Source organism: Petaurus breviceps, unplaced genomic scaffold (genome assembly GCF_028583685.1).
Source record: "Petaurus breviceps papuanus isolate PSGF00001 unplaced genomic scaffold, PetGlider_PUasm1.0 173, whole genome shotgun sequence".
Lineage (NCBI taxonomy): Eukaryota > Metazoa > Chordata > Mammalia > Diprotodontia > Petauridae > Petaurus > Petaurus breviceps.
The window spans coordinates 15,892,886-15,914,321 of record NW_027185759.1 but is presented as its reverse complement, the minus strand read 5'-3'; the positions used below and the strand labels follow the sequence as shown (position 1 = coordinate 15,914,321).

At 44.8% G+C, this 21,436-nt stretch overlaps 1 protein-coding gene across 1 annotated transcript in view; it reads right to left on the bottom strand.

Moving 5' to 3' along the window:
- The window catches only part of GMPS (guanine monophosphate synthase), a 77,112-nt gene that overhangs the window by 13,112 nt on the left and 42,564 nt on the right, over positions 1–21,436 (bottom strand). Inside the window, exons 7-13 of the mRNA XM_069083439.1 lie at positions 18,882–19,075; positions 17,661–17,826; positions 13,280–13,431; positions 11,484–11,657; positions 3,563–3,668; positions 2,432–2,547; positions 997–1,122 (exon numbers count right to left, since the gene is read on the bottom strand). Coding sequence (XP_068939540.1) covers positions 997–1,122; positions 2,432–2,547; positions 3,563–3,668; positions 11,484–11,657; positions 13,280–13,431; positions 17,661–17,826; positions 18,882–19,075 — 1,034 coding nt within the window. The remainder of the gene's footprint in view (positions 1–996; positions 1,123–2,431; positions 2,548–3,562; positions 3,669–11,483; positions 11,658–13,279; positions 13,432–17,660; positions 17,827–18,881; positions 19,076–21,436) is intronic.

Below are 21,436 nucleotides of genomic sequence, written 5' to 3'. Positions count from 1 at the left end.
TCCCCCCCAATTTCCAAAAGGAAACTGATGATAACTAATGACAGATGAAACTGAGGAGTCTTCCTTAACAGTCACTTTAAACTTTACTTTCCTGTGTCATGTTAATGGGAATTTCTCCTTCAAAATGACAAAGCCTTTTGCAAGGTCTAAACTTATGGCTAGAACCTCCAGACTGCCCTCACAAACCTGATCAGGAATGAATGTGCTCCTATGTGCCGTTCTCCAGGGGGGCACAAGGATATGATGGTCAATTTTGGCATTGAATCCAAGGTGCTGCTCCAACTAATTCTTTCCTAATTAGGGGAGGGGAAAAGGAAATTTCTCTTCGGCAGGCCTACAGCAGCCTGGTAAAAAACTGTGGTCCTTTACTAAAGTCAAGGTTTAGTCAGTGTTCTATACCTGATATAATTAACATAGTCCCAGAACTGCTTTTCAAAATCTCAAATATTCCCAAATCAATTAAAAGGTAATTGAATGAAGGGTCATCCTTCCATACTAATCAGCAGACTTAACATGTATTCAGGGAGGAAAAACCATTTTTAAAAATCCCCCCAACAAGGTGATTCATTTATGGTAAAACAGATATTGATTTGGCATCCATTTTTTAGCCTAAGGGAATTTAAAAGGCCATGCAAACATTGCAAGCTTAAATTCTTTTTAGTTAAAATGCTATCACAAGAAATCTCCCTCTATTCTCAAAGAAAATGCCTAGCACAGCATTCATCTGGGATCAAACCAGTGATGCACTAAATTGGAAAGCATTTCGAAACTGGACTTGCAAAAGACCTGACCTCAAACCTTCGACTCTCAAGAAGACACAAGGCCAAGGCCAAGGAAATCTCAACCCAAGTACTTAATTTTTTCCTAAATTATCTTCCAGCAACTCCAAATGAGGTGTCTGCCTCTTCTCCAGATGCCTGGTTGGCTCTTACCACATCTAGCAAACTCACAGACGTCCAAGTCCGGACAGAGCAGCCTCAAGGTGGGGGCACTCACCTGCACCCCTACGGTTTTAATTGGCAGCAAGAAGGCGCTCAGTGAGTGTAGGCTGGTAATCTGCATGAGCTTCTCCTGGTCCTCCTCTGTCGTACAAGCTTTGACTCTCTGTAACAGCGTGTGGGGCTGAGCACAAGGGAGAAAGACAAAAGGCTTGAGGTCTATCAGCTCTCTTGAAGTGAGAAGCCCACTATTTGTAATAAAAGACTACATCTCATTTGTCCCTTAGAGCAGGATGGATTCCACAGATCTAACTGCCATAGATTTCCAGCTGTCATTCACCTATAAGCATTGACACCATTCCCACTCAGTGCCAGGTGCTGGGGATAAAAAGGCAACAATGGGGAGCTAACACCATGGCCCCACCGAGTTAGGAACACACCGCTACAAAGTCAGCCTGTCAGGAAGGCCCTGGCACTGGGCACCAGCAGTGAGGGAGGCAGAGTAGTGAATGCTGGGCAGGCAGGCAGGGCCAGGCCCCACCAAGGCTTCCCTGGAGATAAGTGACAGAGGGCCCCACAGGCACAGCAGTGAGGTGGTCATGTGGTCTGAGGTGACTGTACAAGGAGAGCAAAGCCCAGGTCATATTCAAGTCTAGAAAGACGGTATAAAGTTCTAAGGGATCAGAAAGAAAACCTTCTCCTCATTCTGGGGGTCTATGCTGTCTGCTTCATTTTTATTACACTCCACAAGACACCAAAGTCACACAGATCTGCCTGTATAGTGAAATAACTGCCCTCTGCTTCAACATGCTGCATGCATTTCTGCATCAGGCATGAGGCAGCAAAAGGCCCTTTGCTACATGCTGGGGCAGGGGAACCCCCACATTTTGTGACTGATCCCAGGGTCTTTCCCAATCTGACAAACTGCCTTTTGGACTTCAGGACTTGGCTAAGAATGTTTGCAGATCAACAAGAATTTAAACTCATGAAAAATGATGAATTCAATGATAAAGAAGCAGACTAAGAAATGTTAGTGCAGCCCCTTGTTTTACAAAAGAAAACAGGCTATTCTTCTGCAGGGGGATGCAGTGACTTGAAGGTACAGGTGGCAGGTCCAGAGCCAGAACCAGGGCCTCCGGCCCCAGCCCCTGCCCATGCAGCCACAGCAATCAGATGACAATACTCCTGATGAACAGTCTTGGGAAACCTTCACAAGCCACTGGCACAGTTTCAGCACTCCAACTCCCTGAACACAGATCTTCCTATCTATGTCCAATGCTATGTTCCAAAACAATTTTTTTTCAATCAGAGTTAAAGAGATATGTCTCTGAACACTTAAAATTATTAGAAATTCCAAATTAATGGCATACGAGTTTGTAAGTGATTAAGTTTAATTTTAAAAGATCAAACTAAAAATTTTATCATCTATTGTAATCACTAGCTTCTTCCTTTAACACTATGAACACGTATAAATTGTGCACAGATATTATTACCTTTTTAACACTTGCAGAAAAGTCAGCCACTATTTTCAAAATGTTGTTGGTTTCAGGAAAGTCTTTACAGACATAAGGCTCTTCAGCACATATCACTCTTATTGCCAGACCTGGACCTAAAGACCAGAGGAAAAGGAACAATTCAAACATCAAATAAAGAGAATCACCCAACATCAAGGCCAAGCAGCTGCTCACACCTCAGCTTTCTCATCAGCTCATCTGCACCTGGACGGTATAAAAGGCCACATTACAAATCCCTGGACTTAAAGGCTGTTCTAAAGGCATGCTCATTCACTTAATCACGTAATTCAATCTGCCGACTATGAGAGCAGCAAACCACAGGACTTAGGGGAAAGAATGTTCCCCTGTGCAGACACTTCAAGTGCTGATGCTTTCTGGAAGGAAATGAAGACAATGTCCTGAAATCAGGAACAGCCCTCTCCTGGCCACCTGGGGATTTGCATCTAAAGTAGCACCTGAAAAACCCTGAATCAGCTCTTTCCCAACCCAGCCAGGGCTGAGCACTACTGTAAGGAGAAAGATCTACTACACAATCATTTACATTTCTTCTGGCCACTAGAGTGGCCATACAGACACTGAAAGGCAGTGGACTGGGGTGAATAGGCCTAGTGATGGATGTGGAGTCTGGGACAGGGGTTAGTAGCCCACCACAAACCGGGGTGACCACTAAGGGCCTCAGTTTGCTCATGAGTAAAATGAGCGTAATGCACCATCAACCTCACTGGGCGTTGTGGGGAAACAGGTCTGCAAACCTGCAGGATCTATACTCAGGTTGTTACAGGCACTTTCCAATTCAGTAATAAAGGTCTTTGACTATACAGTTAGTGCACAAAAAGAAGACACTGAAAGATTTTCCCCACAACTATACTTGCGTGACCTAGGAAGGAGAGTTCCATTGCCTTGAGCTACACAGGAATCAGGTCCAGCCAGGCTCTAGGTCGCAGCTAGGAGAGGACACAGGCACAGGGGCTCTGACCCTCCATCTCTGCCCCTCCCTTGCACTGAAGACTTGGGCCAATGGACAAAAAACTCCACATCCTTCTGGGCCTGCCTTGTTATGGGACACAAACATCTCATACAAATTACGCCAGACCTAAATACATTCTTTACCTGGGAATGGATGTCTAGAGACCAGCTCTTCAGGGAGACCAAGTTCTCTGCCTAAAATTCTCACTTCATCTTTATGGAAGTCTTTCAGAGGTTCTATGACCTTTCCCTAAAAAGAAAACACAGTTTTTCAACATAACACATATCTGCTGAGGTTCCAGAACGCATAAGGCACCTGGCATGCCAGACTCCAAAAACCATCGTTGGTCACATAATGCAGTCAATAAAGATGTGCCCTGAGGCAGATGAGAGGTGGCTATTTCTATCTACTTCTGCTTTTAAGAAAAGAGTTTAGGTTTTGCGGGTTGCTGTTTTTAAAGGAAAAAAGAATGTTCTGAAGTACCTGCCCAGGATGGGCATAACAAGTATTCCATCAAAAACCAGCTCCTTCTGAAGCTGCTTCTCTATTCAAGGCACTGGGGAAGGTGATCAATACGTGCCCCCTTGAAACTTAATCTGAGCAGAGGGAACACAAGCCACGACAGTGCTGCATGGCACAACACAAGAAGGGCAGAGGCCCTCAGTGGAGGAGAGCCCTGGGCTCACCATCCCATGGCATTTCCCACTTTTCAAAATACATCACCTCACTCACCTCATAAGCCAGTGAACTGGGTCCCATTATTATAACCATTTTACAAAGGAGAAAACTGAGAGGAGCTCAGTGACACATGTAGGGCGACATGGAGGCTGTGGGTCTGCCTGAGCCCAATGCCACCCTGACTTCTGAGAGCAATGCATGAGGTAGGAGGAAGTAAAATAACATCAGGGAAGGCCAAGAAGGGAGGGAGAGGCAGCGTTGGAGCCCGAGAATAGTCCCGGAGGTAGGAAGCAACAGCAGGGGTGTGGTGGTAGTCCAGTCTATACGGAGGGTGGCAATGGGAAGATCAGGTCAGCCAGGAGTCTGGATTTTACTCCAAGGGGATAATGCCACTGAAGTGATGAGAGCCGGATGCTAGGAGGAGATCTGTGCCAAAAAAGGTTTTCTTTCATTTACTGGAGGAGAAGGGAATGGAGGGTGGGGGAAGGGAAGGAGAAGTTGGGAGGAGACTGCATTAATATATTAATGAAACACATCACCAGTGAGGTAACTCTCCCTACCAATGCAGATCAGCAGCTACTAGGCCATGGACACCCTCAAGCTGCCTGCCAGCCTGAGACGCTCAGCAACTTGGCCGGGGCCACAGAGGCCGCATGGAGGAGAGGTGGGGCCTCTCAAGGCAAAGCTGCCTCAAACAAACTGCCTTTTTAAAAGCAGCTCGTGTTGATTTTAAAAGCTGATTTTCATGATCTATGCCAACACTTAGCGCCATTCCAGCACCTTCAGTGCAAAATGTCAGGTCTGAATGTTCCACCTCTCTCTGAAAATACAAAAAATTCTATTTAAAACAAACCCAATACAAGGGTGTGATAAAAGTGTTACTATGGTATATTAATGTAATTTACAACCTTTAAAGCCAGTCTTTTCCCTTTAGTTGTAAAGAATTAAGGGGATCTTTTTGGATGTCTGAGTGATTTATTTCCCATTTTGGAAACAAGACATTGGTCTAGTTCTCATGGTATATAAAATTGCATCAGGCAACAGGCTGGAACAAAGAGAGAAAAGAAACAGCCTCTGACCTCCAGAGACACAGAGCTCAACTCTCAGGTGCTAAAAACAGTCAACCAATAGTCAAGGTTTGACAATTCAGGTCAAGTTTATACCCTCACAACAAACACCTTTTGAGATGAAACTACAGGCTTATTTAGGTACAAAAACAACCCATCTGTGGAGTAAAGATGGCCGAGAAGCAAGAAGAAATACAGTCTAACTCTACCACCAGACCTTCTCCACAGAGATCTAGAAAACACCCCAGACCAAATTCTGACGGGAAATGAAAGGAAAATGTCAGCGAGTTACTCTTCCAGTCCAGAACTACTGAGGGAGACAGAATGGTCTGTAGAAGTGGGGACAAGGAGCATGCCACATGTGAGCGTGACATGACCTTGGGATGCTAAAAGAGCTGAAAATGGACACCAGAGCAGGAAGCCCTCAGGCCAGAAGAGACTTCAGGGATCCCTAACTAGCACAGGGTGCTTCCATTCCAGGTGGCAGTGTGGTGAGGGATCTGTATACAGGGGTGGGGAAGAAGGGTGACTGCCAGCAAGCCCTAGCTGTGTAGCTGTCACCCCAGGAGCAAAGCAGCTACAACTGTGGACTGGAATCCTGGGACCAAAGATGAGTCCACGATTCAGTTGCTCTGACCCTGGAGACACTCCCAGAGGGCTAACACTGACACAGTCCAGCAGCCATCTATGAAACTCCCACCCAAGAACAAGGTAAAAGACCCAGCTTTGATCTAGGAATTTGCAGAGATCACACCTGGAAGGCAGTGAGCAGACTTCACCCCAGGTCACCACACTAACTAAAAGTATACAAGCCCCAAACCTGAGCTGTGAAAGCAGCAGAAAGATGCAAGAGAGCAAAGGGTCAGGCCAGACACCTCCCCCTCCCACAAAAAGAACCCAACACTACTGACAAGTTCAAGTCAAAGAGCCATTATGGTGACATTAGTTCAAGACACAAGCCCAAACAAAGAAAATGACTCTAATACATCTGAAAGCAGTAGTTTAAAGAAAAATGAAGGTTGGACACAAGACCAACAAGAATTCCTGGAAGAGTTAAAGCAAGAGTTAAAAAAAGGAGCTAAAAAGCTGATTTTGAAAACCAAACAGGAGTGGCAGAGGGAAAAACTAAAAAAGAAACAAGAGCTATAGAAAAAATAGCTTAGAAAAATATACAAAACCTCACCCAAGAAAATAACTTCCTGAAAATTAGAAATGACTCCATAAGAAATAAAAAAATATTAAAAATAAATAATAAAAACACAAAAATGGAAGGAAATGTGAGGCATCTCATAGCAAAAACTGACCTGAAAAAGAGACTGAGGAGATATCACCTCAGTCAATGAACATTTATTAAGCACCTATGTGCCAGGCACCTAGCTAAGTGCTGTGGATATGGTAAGAGGCAAAAGACATCCCAGTTTCTCCATCTAATGGAGGGAGGAAACCAGAAAACAAACACATAAGAAGCAAGTTAAACACAGGATTAAGTCTGAAAGAATCAAGAGAGGTAAGAAGGATGCAAAAAGCTTTTTGTAGGAGGTGGGATAGACTTGAAGGAAGTCATGAAAGCCAAAAGGCAGAGACAAGGAGAGAGAGGGACAAGTCAGAGAAAATGCCCAGAGCTGAGAGAGAGGGTCTTATTTAGGGAGCAGCCAGGGGGTCAATGTTACCAAACTGAAGAGTACATGTCCAGGAATAAAGTGAAAGAAGCCTGGAAGTGTATAGGGAGTGGGGGGGGAAGCAGTGCTGAGCAACGGGTGGAAGGGTAGGTTATGAAGGTCTTTGAACACCAAAGAGAACTTTGTTTTTGATCCTGGAAGCAATAAGTCACCCCCCCTGAGTAAGGGGGTGACATGGTCAGATTTGTGTTTTAGGAAAATCACTTTGGCCTCTGAATCTCAGATGGACTTGAGAGGGAAAATACTTGGGGTAGACCAACCCACCAGAAAGCTATTACAGTAGCTCAGGTGTGAGGGAATGAATGAGGGCCTACACAAACATAATTTAAGAATCATTGAACTACCTGAAATCCATTACCAAAAAGGGAGCCTAGACACTTATCTAGAAATACTAAAATATTAAAAGACAGGCAGTTAGGTAGCACAGTGAATAGAGCACTGGTCCTGGAGTCAGGAGGACCTGAGTTCGGATCCGACCTCAGACACTTAACACAAACAAAAAACCTAGCCGTGTGACCTTGGGCAACTTACTTAAACCTAAATGCCCTCCAAAAATAAAAAAAAAAATCTTAGATACAGAAAAGCAGAATTATTCAATGTGTCTTTTACCAACCACAATACACTAAAAATTACCTTCATTAAAGGGCCTTTGAAGCAAAGATTAAAAATTGCAAACTAAATAATTTAATTCTAAAGAATGAGTGGGTTTTGACACACCCATCATAGAAAGGATAGAAACAGTAATTTAGATAAGGACAAGAATGAGACAGTGTATCAAAGTAGGACTTAGGAGAAATCTTGTATCTCTAAACATTTCCATCAATTAAAAAGAGGAAGCAGAAGCATGAAGCAAGCAACTAAAAAAGCTAAAAGGCCAAAAAATGTAAAATGCCTAAATTAAAGGTCAAAGTAGAAATCTTACAAATCATGGGAGAGTTTAAAAATTGCGGGCGTGGGGGGTTAGGGGGAGAGCAACCAAACCCCTCCCCACCAATTAATCAATAAAACAGAGCAAGTTGAGAAAATAAAAGCCAATAAAAAAGATAAGCCATTAGCTGAACTGAATCATAAAGAGGAAGAAAAAAACCAAATTACCCATATCACAAATGAAAAAGGTGAATTCACAACCAATGAAGAAATAAAAAATATAGGAACTATGCTATCAAATTATATGCCAATAAAACTGCTGATCTAAATGAAATTAATAACAAAAATATAAGTTGCTCAAATTAACAAAACAGGAAATAAAGTACTTAGCCTTATCTGAGAAAAAGAAATTGAAACAAATCATTAATGATCTCTCAAAGAAAAAAAATAAAAACAAAATCCAAGGACCATATGAATTTACAAATGAATTCTACCAACATATAAAAAAACAATCCCAATTCTATATAAACAGAAAAAATAGAAATAGAAGGGGTCCTATCAAATTCCTTCTATGACTCAAATATGGTCTTGATACCTAAACTAGGAAAGTCAAAACAAAGAATGCAAGTTATAGAATAATAACTGTAAGGAATATTGATACAAACTTTTAAAATATTAGCAAGATATTACAGCAAAATGTCACAAAGATAAACTATGACCAAGCTAGATTTATACCAGGAGTGTAAGACTGGCTCAATATTAGTAATACTATAAAGGTAATTGACCATATTAATAAAAATGATAAAAATCATGTGATGAAATCAATAGATGCCAAAAAATTACAAGATAACACTGTCAAAAGCACTAGAAAGCAAAATAATTTTTTCTTAAAATGACAAGTAGTAAAGATCTATCTAAAACCAAGGATCAATATTACATTTAACTAGGGTAAGCTAAAGGTCTTTCAAAAAGAAAAAAATCAAGGGTAAAGATGTCCATTATCACCATTACTGTTCAATGTAGTGCTAAGAAATGCTACCTACAGAAATAAGACATTAAAAAGAATTTGAAAGAACAAGTATGTACTAAGAAACAAAATGATCCATTTTTGCAGATGATATGATGGATTACTCAAAGAAGAACTTCACCCAAACTGTAAGATGCCTGCACAAATCCTCAGCATTGACAGATTTCCAAGAAAAATGTGAAAGAGAATTTCCATTTAAAATAGCTCCACATTGTATAAGATACTCGGGAGTCTGTCTGCCAAGATACACACAAGAACTATACAAAACAATCACAAAACACTCTCTACAGAAATCAAGATGAATCTAAATAAGTAGAGAAGTGTTCACTGGGGGGTAGGCCAAGCCAATATAATAAAAGAGTGATGCTGTCCGGATGTGTTTATTCAGTACCATCCAATCAAACTGCCAAAGGACTACTTCATAGAGCTAAGAAATACAATAAAATCCAGCTGGAGAAACAAAAGGTCAAGAATATCAAGAGAATCAATGAAAAAAGGTGGGAAGGAAGGGTGGAGTGATAGCATGGCTCTCAGACTAACCTGCAAAGCCATAATCATTGGAACAATCTGGTACTGGGTAAGAAACAGAAAGGTTAATCAGAAAAGACTAGGTACACGCTATATGGAAGCGTATGAGCACTTCAAACTAGCATGAGAAACCCAAAGACTATGGCTATTGGGGAAAGAACTCACTATTCAACAAAAACCACGTTGAAAGCTGGAAAACTGGCTAACCAGGCAGAAACTGGGCACAGACCAGCATCTCACAGAGCACACCAAAGCAACTCCAAAATGAGCACATTAATTTAGACATATAGGTTGACATCATAAATAAGAGATCCAAGCTGGCAGTCATAGCAAGTTTCCCCTCTGCATGAATTACTCAAGACAGATCTAGGAAACACACCAGACCAAATTTTGATGGGGAAATCCAAGAAAAAGTCAATGAGTTGTTTTTCTAGTCCAAGGTCAACATAGGTTGGGAAATTTAGAGTTCCACAGAGATTGGGCATAGGGGCTGGCCAGAAGCATACCAGCTCCCAGGGAGAGGAGGTCCCAAATCCATACCAGGCACTGTGTGCAGAACAGATGCCAACTGGCAGATTTGGTGCCTACTACCCAGTTCCTAGTCACAAATTCAAAGTATACTGAGGAGACAGGAAGAAAGGTCCTGGGCAGTGTATCAAGAAAGAAGTTCAACCAAATTTATAAGTTTGAATTTGAGTTATTTCCCAACTGATAAATGGACAAAGGATACAAATACACAGTTTTCAGAGGAAGAAAGCCAGGCTATCAATAGCTACATGAAAAGATGCTCTAAATCACTAATGAGAGAAATGAAAAATTAAAACAACTCTGATTAACTCCAATTAAAACTAGACTAGAGACTGGCAAAGTTGACAAAACAGGAAAATGACAAATGCCAGAGAGGCTATGGGAAAACAGATACACCAATGCATTGCTGGTAGATCTGTGAACTGGTCCAACCTTTCAGGAAAGCAATTTGGACTTAGGCCAAAAAAACTCTTAAATTGTGCATACCCTCCGATCCAGTGATAACACTAGTAGGTCTATACTCAAAAGAAAGCAAAGAAAGAAACAAAGTACCCATATCTGCACAAAAATTATACATATATGTACAAAAATATTTCTCATATGTATAAGAGTATTTGGCAGCTCTTTTTACGGTAGCAAAGAACTGGAAAATGAGAGGATACCCATCAATTTAGGAATGGCTGAACAAGTTATGGCATATGAATATGATGAAATACTACTGTGTTGTAAGAAATGATGAAGTGGATGCTTTCAGAGAACCCTGGAAAGACTTTTTTTTTTTAAAGCAATCGGGGTTAAGTAACTTGCTCAGAGTTATACACAGCCAGTTATTTCTGGGTGTGGTGCTGAGTGTCTGAGCCCGGGATTCGATCTCCAGGTCATCCCGACACTGGAACAGGTGCTCTTACTCACTGAGCCACCTGGCCGCCCCTTCTGGGAAGACCTGTATGAACTGATGCAAAGTGCAGTGAGCAGAACCAGGAGAACAATTTAGACAAACACTATCATAAAGACAAACAACTATGAAAGATTTAAGAACTTTGATCAACAAAATAATCAACCACGATTCCAAAGGATTCATGATAAAACATGCCACCTACATCTCCAGACAGAAAGGATGAATGGACTCAAGGGTGCTAACTGAAGCATTTTGGGGGACAAAGTAAATGTGGGAATTTGCTTTGTTTCATTATACACATCTGTAAAGGGTTTTGTTTTTCTTGCTTCCTCAATGGGTGGGGGAGAGGAAAATGGAACTAAAAATAAAATTAAACTGAATTTTTAAAAGGACAGACTTTTTTTTTTTTTTGCATCCAAAGTAGTCTTTTCATTAGCAAGTGTTGCCTAAAATAATAGGATCATATGTTAGAACTGAAAGGGGTCTTAGAAATGACCTAATTCAACCTCCTACATAAAGTCACAGTCACTACACTAAGGGGCAGAGCTGAGGCCTGAGCTCAGGCCTTCTGCCTCTCAGTCCAGGGCTCTTTCTCACCCCATGGCACCTGGTATTTGACAGTCCAGCATCTCCCAGGTGAAGCTAGCACAGTTTGACCCCCTCACAACAGGGTAGCTTTTCCCAAGCGGGGGGATAAGTTTATACCCTGGGCATCTGTGACCCCCCTTCTGAACAGAGGCAGTCAGAAGGTCTGCCTCCCGCATGTCAGACAGACTGGTCTCGCCTGCTTACCTCCTCCCTCAGTTTCCTGATGAGCTCTGTATCATTGTGATGAGTTTTGATGACTTCGGCTTTGCCACTAGCAACAAGGGATGCACTTTCAATTAGATCAGGCCTTAGCGTTCCCTGGGCAAGGAAAACCTCCTCTGGTTTCAGGTTCATCTCTCCAATTACTTCGTTAGCAATCTGTGACCAAAAAAGACAGACACAAGGCTCCAGCAGATGGAGGTTCCTTCTGTTACAGGTGCCCCCAGTTTATCTTACTCCACACGGAAGAGTAGCACAGTGCCAGGCCCATCTGTCCCATCTGACTACCAAAGAGAAGCTTTCTTCTTTCCCACTAAAGTCCCCAAACCACTCATTCTTCCCACTATCACACCACGACACCAAACCCTGCAGAATTAAGAACGCTGACAAATGCTTCACCAAGCAAGATTCCTCCCCCTTCTCTACCGTCCCCCACACCTCAGGCAGGAAAGCAGGCAAGCAGGCAGTGGGCTTGCCCCATCAGCTTTGCAGGCACACTGCTCAGAAGGAGCTCCCTGACCACCGTGCAAGGTACACCTACTAACTCAGAACTGAGCTGAAGCGTGCTTACACAGTGCCTGGCCCGTAGGAGCCACAATGCTGACTGACTGACTGCAGCCTGGGCAGCCTCGAAGGCTGTGACTCTTCACATGCTAGTCAGTTTTTCTGTCCCTCATCACAGCAGCCAGAGACAGAGAGGGAGGGCCCTACTAGCCACAGTCACAGCCCAACAGCTGCTTCCCTCCACTCTGATCACCTTGTGGCCATCCAGTCTGCCTGCTGACAGGCTCTGCTCAGTGCTCAACCTCTCATACAATATTTATCTCTCCGTCTCTCATTCCAAGGCAGCTCTCTGAATTCAGCAGGTGTTTTTCTTATAAAGCCCTCATATTCCCATCCAGGGAGAAAAAATATACCAAGATAAATCGATGGTATCAGAGCCCACGAGTCAGGCAAGCATAACTTGGACTTCAAGCACGACTAGTAGGCCTAGGGGATACAGCTGAAGTCTTCCCTTTCAGAGATAGAGGGAAACTCAACTACCCACAGCATGAATTCCCAAGACCACCTGTCATTAAGTGAAGCATTAATATCCAAAAATCATGAAGACTGACTCTTAACTAACTCTTATCAGTTTTTCTTAAATTTGTCATTTCGATCACAACTGCTATGAGCTAATATTAAACTCAGTAAGCAGGTATGAAAGATTAGGGGGTTATTTACCAACTTACTTGAAAAATCGAGCAACTTCTGTCTTCATAACAAGGACAGAAAAAAAGTTCACTAAGAAGCACTCTTTTCAGAGTTGTGTTAGAAAAACTAGATGATGCAATCTACTTATACTGTGACTGAGTGCTGAATATTCAGAATCCTAGATTCAGAAAGTAAATGAGAGCTCAACAATCACAATCCAATCCCTCACTGTACAGGAGGAAACTGAGGCCCAGCCGACTGGTGACTTGCCTCTCAGATAACCCCCAAATCTAAGAGGTGGAAGGGTCCTGAGGGACACCAAGTCCAGCCCCATGTGCAGGCTGTCCCCACTATCACCAAGGGCTGTCCAGCCTCCCTTCCTGCCATCACAGCAGGCCAGCTCACTTCTGGACAATGGTACCTCTAAGCAAGCGAGTGATCTCCCTAAGCTGCAGTTTCCAATGGGGTGATAATACTTTAAAGTAGCAGCTTCCCCAGAGAGTCACTGAGAAACACTACAGGAACATCAGTTCTCAAGTACAACAATCCACGTACGACAATCACTTTAGAAGTAATTAGAAAAGTACCTTAACAAAGGTGTCTCCAATGATCTTTCTTTTTTCCTCAGGACTTGTAGTCATGTTCAATGTCTTACTGATCCTTTTTCGGGGAGTCCTGTCTTCTTCAGATATCGGTAAAGTTGTTGTGCCGTTGTAGAAAGAATGAGCGGCATTTACCACTGTGGGACAAACACATGCTTTTTCAAAAGAACCATCAAAGGCTGAAAAAGCCGTCCTCCCAGACTCTTAGGGTCTTTCACATTTTCCTGAACTGCTGGTGTTCACTTAAAGCAATTTATAAGTCTCATTTGCTCTCAAGAACAAAGGACAGTGAGGCTTTCTGTAAGGATTCCAGGGCAACCCCCTTAGCCCAGCTCCAGAAAAGTAAAAGTTTCACCTCATGTCTCTATCTAGAATCCAGGACCTGGCATAGCCAGAAGAACTACAGAGGTGATCAAGGATCCAAGGCAGTGCTGAGCTGCCAGGTGCCCAGAGAACATCACGAATCCATCCAAGGCACTCCTTTTCCAGGTTACCCACTCAGACCTGAAATACTGATTTCATGAACTGACTCTTACTTCTCACCTGAGTGTTAGGCCTGGAGGAAGGCAGATCTGAGTTCAGACCTGATCCCAGACACTTGCCAGCTGTGCGACCCTGCACAAATCACTCAGCATTTTCTGCCTCAGTCTCCTCAAGTGTAAAATGGGAACAATGATAGCACTAGGGTTGCTGTGAGGATCAAGTAAGATAATACCTAGAAAGCACTTAGCTCAGTGGCTGGCACTCAGTGAACACCGCGCACAAAAGCCAGCTGCCATCATTCCCATTGCATTTAATTGTTTTGTCAAAAGATTTTTCTTGATTGGGCCTATGGAAGAGGCTCTGAGCTAGGGCTTCTGTGGAATACAAAAATGAGCTGAAAGAGCTATCCCTGCTCTCCAAGGTTCCTGATATAGCTGTCTAGGTGGAGCAGAGACACAAGAAAGGAAGAGCCTGCTACAATGGGGCAGGGAGACCCAGAATGAGCACTACCAGAACGCACTGCAGGCTGCAGGGGACACCCGGAACTGAAGTGGGGCCACCAAGGATGGCTTCAATTGGCAACTACAGGAAGAAAGGATTTTCCCAAGATAAACTCAGTGGTGTGGCAAGGAGTCAGCAGTGACAGGCAGTGTTCCTACAAAGTCGTTTGCCTTAAGTGACTAAATATTATCAAAGTTTAGAATTCACAGTATCTCCTCTTTTAAAATGGCCAGACTGCAGTTGTTTCTGAAACCAAACAGCTTATGATAAGAGAGAACACAGAATCTGGGCTCCTGATGAGAGATCAAAGGTGGACCTGCCACCTTTCTTGCTACATGCTGATTTTGGTAATGGAAATAATAGCTTTGCTCATCTTTGCTCCCCCCAAAATACATTATCATTTACTTGCTTTATCCGTTATAACATACTGGTCTTTTCCCAGGAAAGCAAGAAACATTCATACTGACCTTTTTGACAAAAAGTATCAAATCTCATAACAATTTCTAAAAGTGATATTATTTTGTGTCATAATTTCCACTCTGAAGGGGGAAGGAGAATCAACTCTTAAAAGAAGCTTTCATATGGAAGAATACATATACATATATAGATTTAAAACTATAACCATTCAATGCACTATAGTTTAAAGAGATCATGTTCTGCTGTTAGGAACTGATGCTGCTAAACACTCAACAGTTTTTCAAAGACACCATTCAGATAAAAGACTTAGCCACAAGCATAAAAAACCTATCAGGACAAGTAAGGCAGAGGAGTTAACGAGGCTATTTCCTGAACACCTATTGAGTGTGTAACCAGGTCTCAGGTCCTAAAAGTGATCTATGGGACACATTCTCATAGAAACACTACCACACCCTTCAAAGCCTAACAACCTTGCACTCTACAGCACTTCTAACTTTTCAAAGAGTTTCTGCCTTCCCTCCTCCTGTGATCCTCTATGGAGAAGTTATGGGAAGAGGTGAATAAAAAGATCACAAAGAATGAAAAAGGATGAGTGAACTGCAAGCCACCCCACTGAAGAGAGTTCTCAAATGTGCCCCATGAGTCAGGGAAAGCAGATCACTTTTAGTTGTTTGGAAAACAGGGAAATCGGGGTTCAAGGGGCTTCTGTGAGGTCAGAAAGGATGGGGTAAGAAAGGGCCAGCAGAAGGGGCCACTGGGAGATCAGTGGTAACCTTGGAAAGAACACTCTTGGTTGAGCAATGAGGTCAGAAGGCAAACTTCAGAGACCAGTGAGAGAAGAGGGAAATAGAGGCACCTTTTTCTAAACGTCTATCTGTGAAAGAGGGTGCTGAAGGAGATGGCAGCATGTGGGGAGAGGGTTATGGCACTGTTTTTAAAGCTGAAGGACACTCAGGAAGCTTTGTAGGCAGCAGACAAGTAAAGGCTGAAAGGGGGGACACTGGGGACACGAGGCCAGAGGAGCAGAAGATGGGAAGCGCCAGGACCCAGAGCACACAGAAGGGTTGGCCTTGGTGAGAAGGGTTATGGCTTCATCACTGACTCGAGTAGAGGAGGAGAGAATTCAATTTGATGCCAAGGGGTTTTGTGATGTGGAGGGACTCATGACAAATGGCTTCTGCTGCCTTGGTAAGCAGTGATGGCTTCAGCTGACGTGGGAACCCTGAAGAGCAGAAGGAACAGAGAGCCAACTGAGGAGAGGAGGCAGGGCTGCTGTGCTAGGCCGAGGGAGAGCACAAACAGGCAGCAGACAGGCACTGGCATGATCCCTTCTGCTCTGTGTGACAGCACATGTGCAGGCACAGAGAAGGGGGCCTGAGTCCAGGCTACAGCTCGCCCCAGTCCTGCCCATTCTGTTACTCTCCATCCTGTATTCTGCAGTCCAGCCAAAGAGACTTCTTGCCACTCCTCACACGTCACACCCCCTCCTACTTCCACCTTCATATGGGCTGAAACCTGCTGCTCAAGATGAACTCCTCCTTCATTCTCTCCTCTCAGAATCCCTTCATTAACTGAGTGGTGGCTCCCCCGCCCCCAAGGACCGTGGGACTTTTCCAGGGGACTTCCCCGGCTGTTGTCTCCCCCACTGGGCTGGGAGTTTGTATGGAGCAGGGTCTACTTTGCACTGAATTCATTCACCCACTCATTCATTCATTCATTCATTCCTACAGCACTTCAAGGTTTGAAAGGAGCTTTATATGCATATATACGTGTATGTGTGTGTGTAAACCTCCTCTGATCCTCCCCCTTCACTCACACAGGTTCACGTCACCCATGAGAGAACAGCACACACAAGCTGCTGCGCTGACACCAGTGTCACCAGCACCAAGCACCACAACAGCAGCTTCCTGAGCACTGACGCCCAGATCCCATCTGCTCACGCTGGGCCACTGTCCACCCATCCCAGCTGACTGAGGAGCAAACACACTTTGTTTGGAAACTACCATTATGAAAAGTCAAGGGCCTCCACACCAGAGACCGTAAATATCTAAGGACTGCAGTGGAAGTATGGCCACCCTGCCTTCTACCACCTTTGTGATTCAGAGGAATGTGGAACAAGGAAATCCTTGGGTTCTCCTGTCCTAATATGGGACCAGTAGGAAAGGGAAAAACAAATAGAGAAATTACAGAGTTACAAATGATGAGGATAAGTAAGAAGGCAAGACAAATGTGACACTGTAACCTCCAGCTGAATAAATACAAATTTGTTGGCTTAATGAGAATTCTTGCCTAACTAATGTCTTTGAAAACTATCCTGGGACGGCTGGGTGGCGCCCTGGACTCAGGAGGACCTGAGTTCAAATCCAGCCTCAAACACTTACTAGCCGCGTGACCCTGAGCAAGTCACTTAACCCCAACTGTCCAGCCCTCCCCCTGCCAAAAAGAAAAGAAAACTATCCCTAGGGCTGATGTTAAAAGGATGAGCTCAAAGACCATCATCAATAACAGTAATCTCCTATATCAAAATGATTATGAGTTTGTTTAAGATGCTATATTAAGAAACAAGAAATGAATTGAATCTTGTAAACTAAACAATTAATAAAAATTATCTAAAGACAAAAAAAAAAAAGAAACAAGAAATGGATTTTAAAATCCTACAATCAATCAATTAACATTTATTAAGGGCCTACTATATGCCAGGCACTGTGCTAGGTATAGGGGACACAAAAAGAGGCAAAAGACAGCGCCCGCCCTCAAGTAGCCCACAATCTCATGGGGAAGCAACAGGCAAACAACTATGTACAAACAAGCTACATACAAGATAGACAGGAAATAATTTACAGAGTGAAGGCGCTAGAACAGAGAGAGGCTGGGAAAGGACTTGCTGCTGGGCCTTAGCGGAAGCCAGGGAGCATGCTCAGCAGGCCTTAGCGGATGCCAGGATGGCGGCCCACCGCTGCCCTACCTTTGACCTGGATTCCAAGCTTCTTGAGAGCTTCCTCCACAGACTGGCTCTCCCTCTTCCTCATGAAGCCATTATCGATGTGCACAGCAATGATCTGATCTTGGTCCAAAGCCCGATTCAACAGAGCCGTGCAGACCGTTGAGTCGACGCCACCACTGAGCAAAACCTACCGAGGAAGGACATGAGAGTGGGAAAAATGGAGCTGGCTCAAGGGTACAAGCACCAAGGTGAGCCACACTCGCACTCGCCTCCTCCACAATCACCACTGACTCATGAGAACACTCTGAAACAGCTCCAAGAAGCAGCTCCTGCAGACCTGCCATCTCTAAAGAGGGAGCCCATGTTCAACCCACAGGGATATGATCAGTCAGAGGATGGAAAGAAGGCTCCCCTCTCACTCAGAGAATCATGGAATTCTCTTCAATAGAACTAGCCCAACCTGTCCAATCCAGGCCCCGCAGCTCCCCCATCTGGAGAGGCTCTCTGGCCCCCATCACTGGCCCTGAGGCTCAGCACCCCAAGGCAGAAGGCAGTAGATGAGCTGTTTCCCTGCTTCCCTTGTTTTTGGTGAGGAAGACTGCGAGCCATCCCTTCTCCTCAAACTAGCCTCTTTCTATTGAGGGCACTGCCATCCTTGCAGCGGCCTGTTTGCAGTCCACAGTACCTTAGTGGCAACTCTCTGCCTCGGCCCACATCTCTACTGAATGACCATCCTGCCATCTCTGTGGGCAGACGCTGCCCCAGGGCTCGCACCTCTCACCTGGACTAGTATAGTCAGGTCTCCCTGCCTCCCAACTCACCCTCCACAGCTGCCCAAAGGAACAGATTTCCCTTAGCCTAGGTCTGACCACAACATTTGTTAACTCAATTAACTCTTCTGGTTCCCTACTGCCTCTAGGCTCAAACAGCACCGTTTTTTTATCTCACCTTTTTGAAATTTCTATTTTCTGTGTAAATTGTCCAAGCTACATAATGATTAGTGTAATCATATGGGAATTTAAGTTCTATATAAGCAAATACCCAAATTTATAAGGCGTGTGCTCAAAAGAAAGTTATGACTGATAGATAAAAAGCACAAGAAAAAAGTTTGGAACTCAGCTAAACAGCAAAGACTAAGTAGGGGTGATTGTGTTGTACGCAAATAACCCATTTTGTGGAATCTGACTAGAAAGAGAAAAGGCCTGAAGCCAACTGATGGCCTGCCCACCCTGAGCTGCTCACCAGAACCTTGGAAGTTCCCACTTGCTCCTTGACCTCTTCAATGCACTTGAGCTCCCGGTTCTGCACGGTGAAGGTCCCACTGCAACCAGCAATATCGTACAGGAAGTTCTTCAGGATCACTTTCCCATTCTCTGTAAGGCCGACCTCAGGGTGGAACTGTACTCCGTACAATTTTTTAGATTCATTTGCTATACCTTCATAGAAATAATATTGCAAGCTATTAAAAAATTATTCATGTTTGAAAAGACTCTTTTTTCCCTTACAATTTCCCTCTAAATTTGAGGACAAGGTGGATGGCAAGGGAAACATACAAATTAAAATGCCATGGTAATAAAATGCCTGTCACCTCTTTAGAGTGACTTAATCCAGTCCAACCACATTCAAGTGCTTTCAACAATCAAGGTGCTGAGCCCTGGGCCAGGGAGTTTATGGAGAAGAGACAATCGGTAAAAAGCCAAGTCATAACCAATCAGTCAATTAGCACTGTGCCCAGTGCTAGGGAAAGCAAGAAAGGCCCAAACAGGCCCTGCTCTGGAAGAGGTCACGACCTACTGGGGGAAACAACCTGCAAAGCTTCTTGTGCTAAGGCTTCTATAACTCCACTATAACCCATCATTTCGGAGAGAAAGCATGGAGGTTACAGAGGTTAAGAAAGGCTTCAGCTGAGGCTTTGAGGAAGCCATGGGAGCCAGGGAGCAGAGATGAGGAGGGAAAAGGCTTCAGGCATTAATTAGAGACAGAGAAAATGCTGAGTTGGGAAAGGAGAGGGTCTTATGCAAGAAACAGCAAGGAGAGGCGAGTCACTGGATGGAGGAGAGCCTGGAGGGGATCAGCACTTCACACAGAATACTGTGAAGGTGAGAAGGGCTTCAGACCCTTCAGACTTCTGTCTGACCCTGGCAGTAACAGGGAACCCCTGGAGTTTACTAAGTAAGTGTGCCATTATCAGACTAGCTCTTTAGGAAGAACAATACGGGCCACCTAGGGGAAGACAGAGGCGTGAGTCTCAAGGCAGGCAGAACCCCTACCCCCACCCTCCTCCACCTCCAAGCTATTGAAATAGTCCAGGTGAGAGGAGATGAGGGTGGAGGTGGGGGTGTCAGAGGAGAGATGGAAGCGAGATTCCATCACTGACTGGCTAAGGGGGATGGGTAAGAGTAAGCTGTCAATGAAGAGACCTGGTCTGTGGGCCTTGTGACTGGGAGGACGGGGTGCCCTCCATGGAGAGTAGAGGACTGTCAGGGAAAATCACGAGTTCAGTTTTGGACATGACATACAGTTGGAGATGTCTGAAAGGCAACTGTCAGATACAAGACTTCGGAATTACAGAGACATAAGACCAGAGGTTAGCAGAGAGGCCAGGGCTGGATGAGAAGAATCTTCGGAGAATATCATTGACACCATGGGAAGCCAACAAGATGACCAAGTGAAATAGGAGGGAGGAAAAGAGAAAAAGAGAGGGCCTAGCACAGAGCCTGGGGGACACCAGCAGGAAGTGGGCATGGCCTAGATGGCCATGGAGCCAGGAGGAGAACCAGGAGAGGGCAATGACAGGTCCATCAGAGACATACTAGAGGGAAGGCTTCCAGGCAGAGAAGGCCAACTAGAAGAGCTCTGAAAAGACAGGGAGGTGGGAGCGGAGCAGCGGTTTGGCCAGTTTGTCTGGGAGTCTAAGTGTGCAGAGAAGCCTGGAAAGACATCCCATGCAAACATCTGAAAGGCAGCACGGTGACCACCCCCTGCCGGCTCTCTTCCCATTGTGAGTACTGGCAGAGTGGCTCCTTCCCGCTGTTCTGTGGACGTAGCAAGCAGCCCTGCTTGGCCTCCACAGGGACAAGGATCCCTCCACCCAGGCTGCTCACACTGCCAAGGACCAAGGCCTCGGGTGTGCAGAGGCCAGCCGGGGGTCACAGAAGCCAATGCCACGACACGCCCACCTCTCCTGAACCTCCCATTACAGCATGAAGCTAGAAGTCAGAGGATTTTACATTTGGATCTACAAGAGGAATGAGAGGTCCAGCCTACCCCCTTTATTTCATAGATGAGGTAACTGAAACACAGAGAAGTTCAGGAACTTGCTTGTGGTCACGTGAATGCTAACTGGCAAGAACAGGGCTTGAGCTTGAAGCCTGATTCCCAATCTCCTTTTCTTGCAGGAAGGAAGGGAGGAAGGGAGGGAAGAAGGGAGAGGAAGGAAGGGAGGGAAGAAGGGAGAGGAAGGAAGGGAGGGAAGAAAGGAGAGAAGGAGGAAGGAGAGTGGGGGGGAGGGAAGAAGGGAAGGAGGAGGGAGGGAGAGAGGGAGGGAGAAGGGAGGAAAGGAGGGAGAAGGGAGGAAAAGAGGGAAGAAGGGAGAGAGGGAGGGAGGGGATGTGGGAGGGAAAGAGGGAGGGAGGGGATGTGGGAGGGGAAAGAGGGCGGGAAGAAGGGAGAGAGGGAGAGTGGGGGGAGGAAGGGAGAGTGGGGGGAGGAAGGGAGAGAAGGAGGGAGGGAGAAGGGAAGGAGGAGGGAAGGAGAGAGGGAGGGAGGGAAAGAAGAGAAGGGGGGAGGGAGGGAAG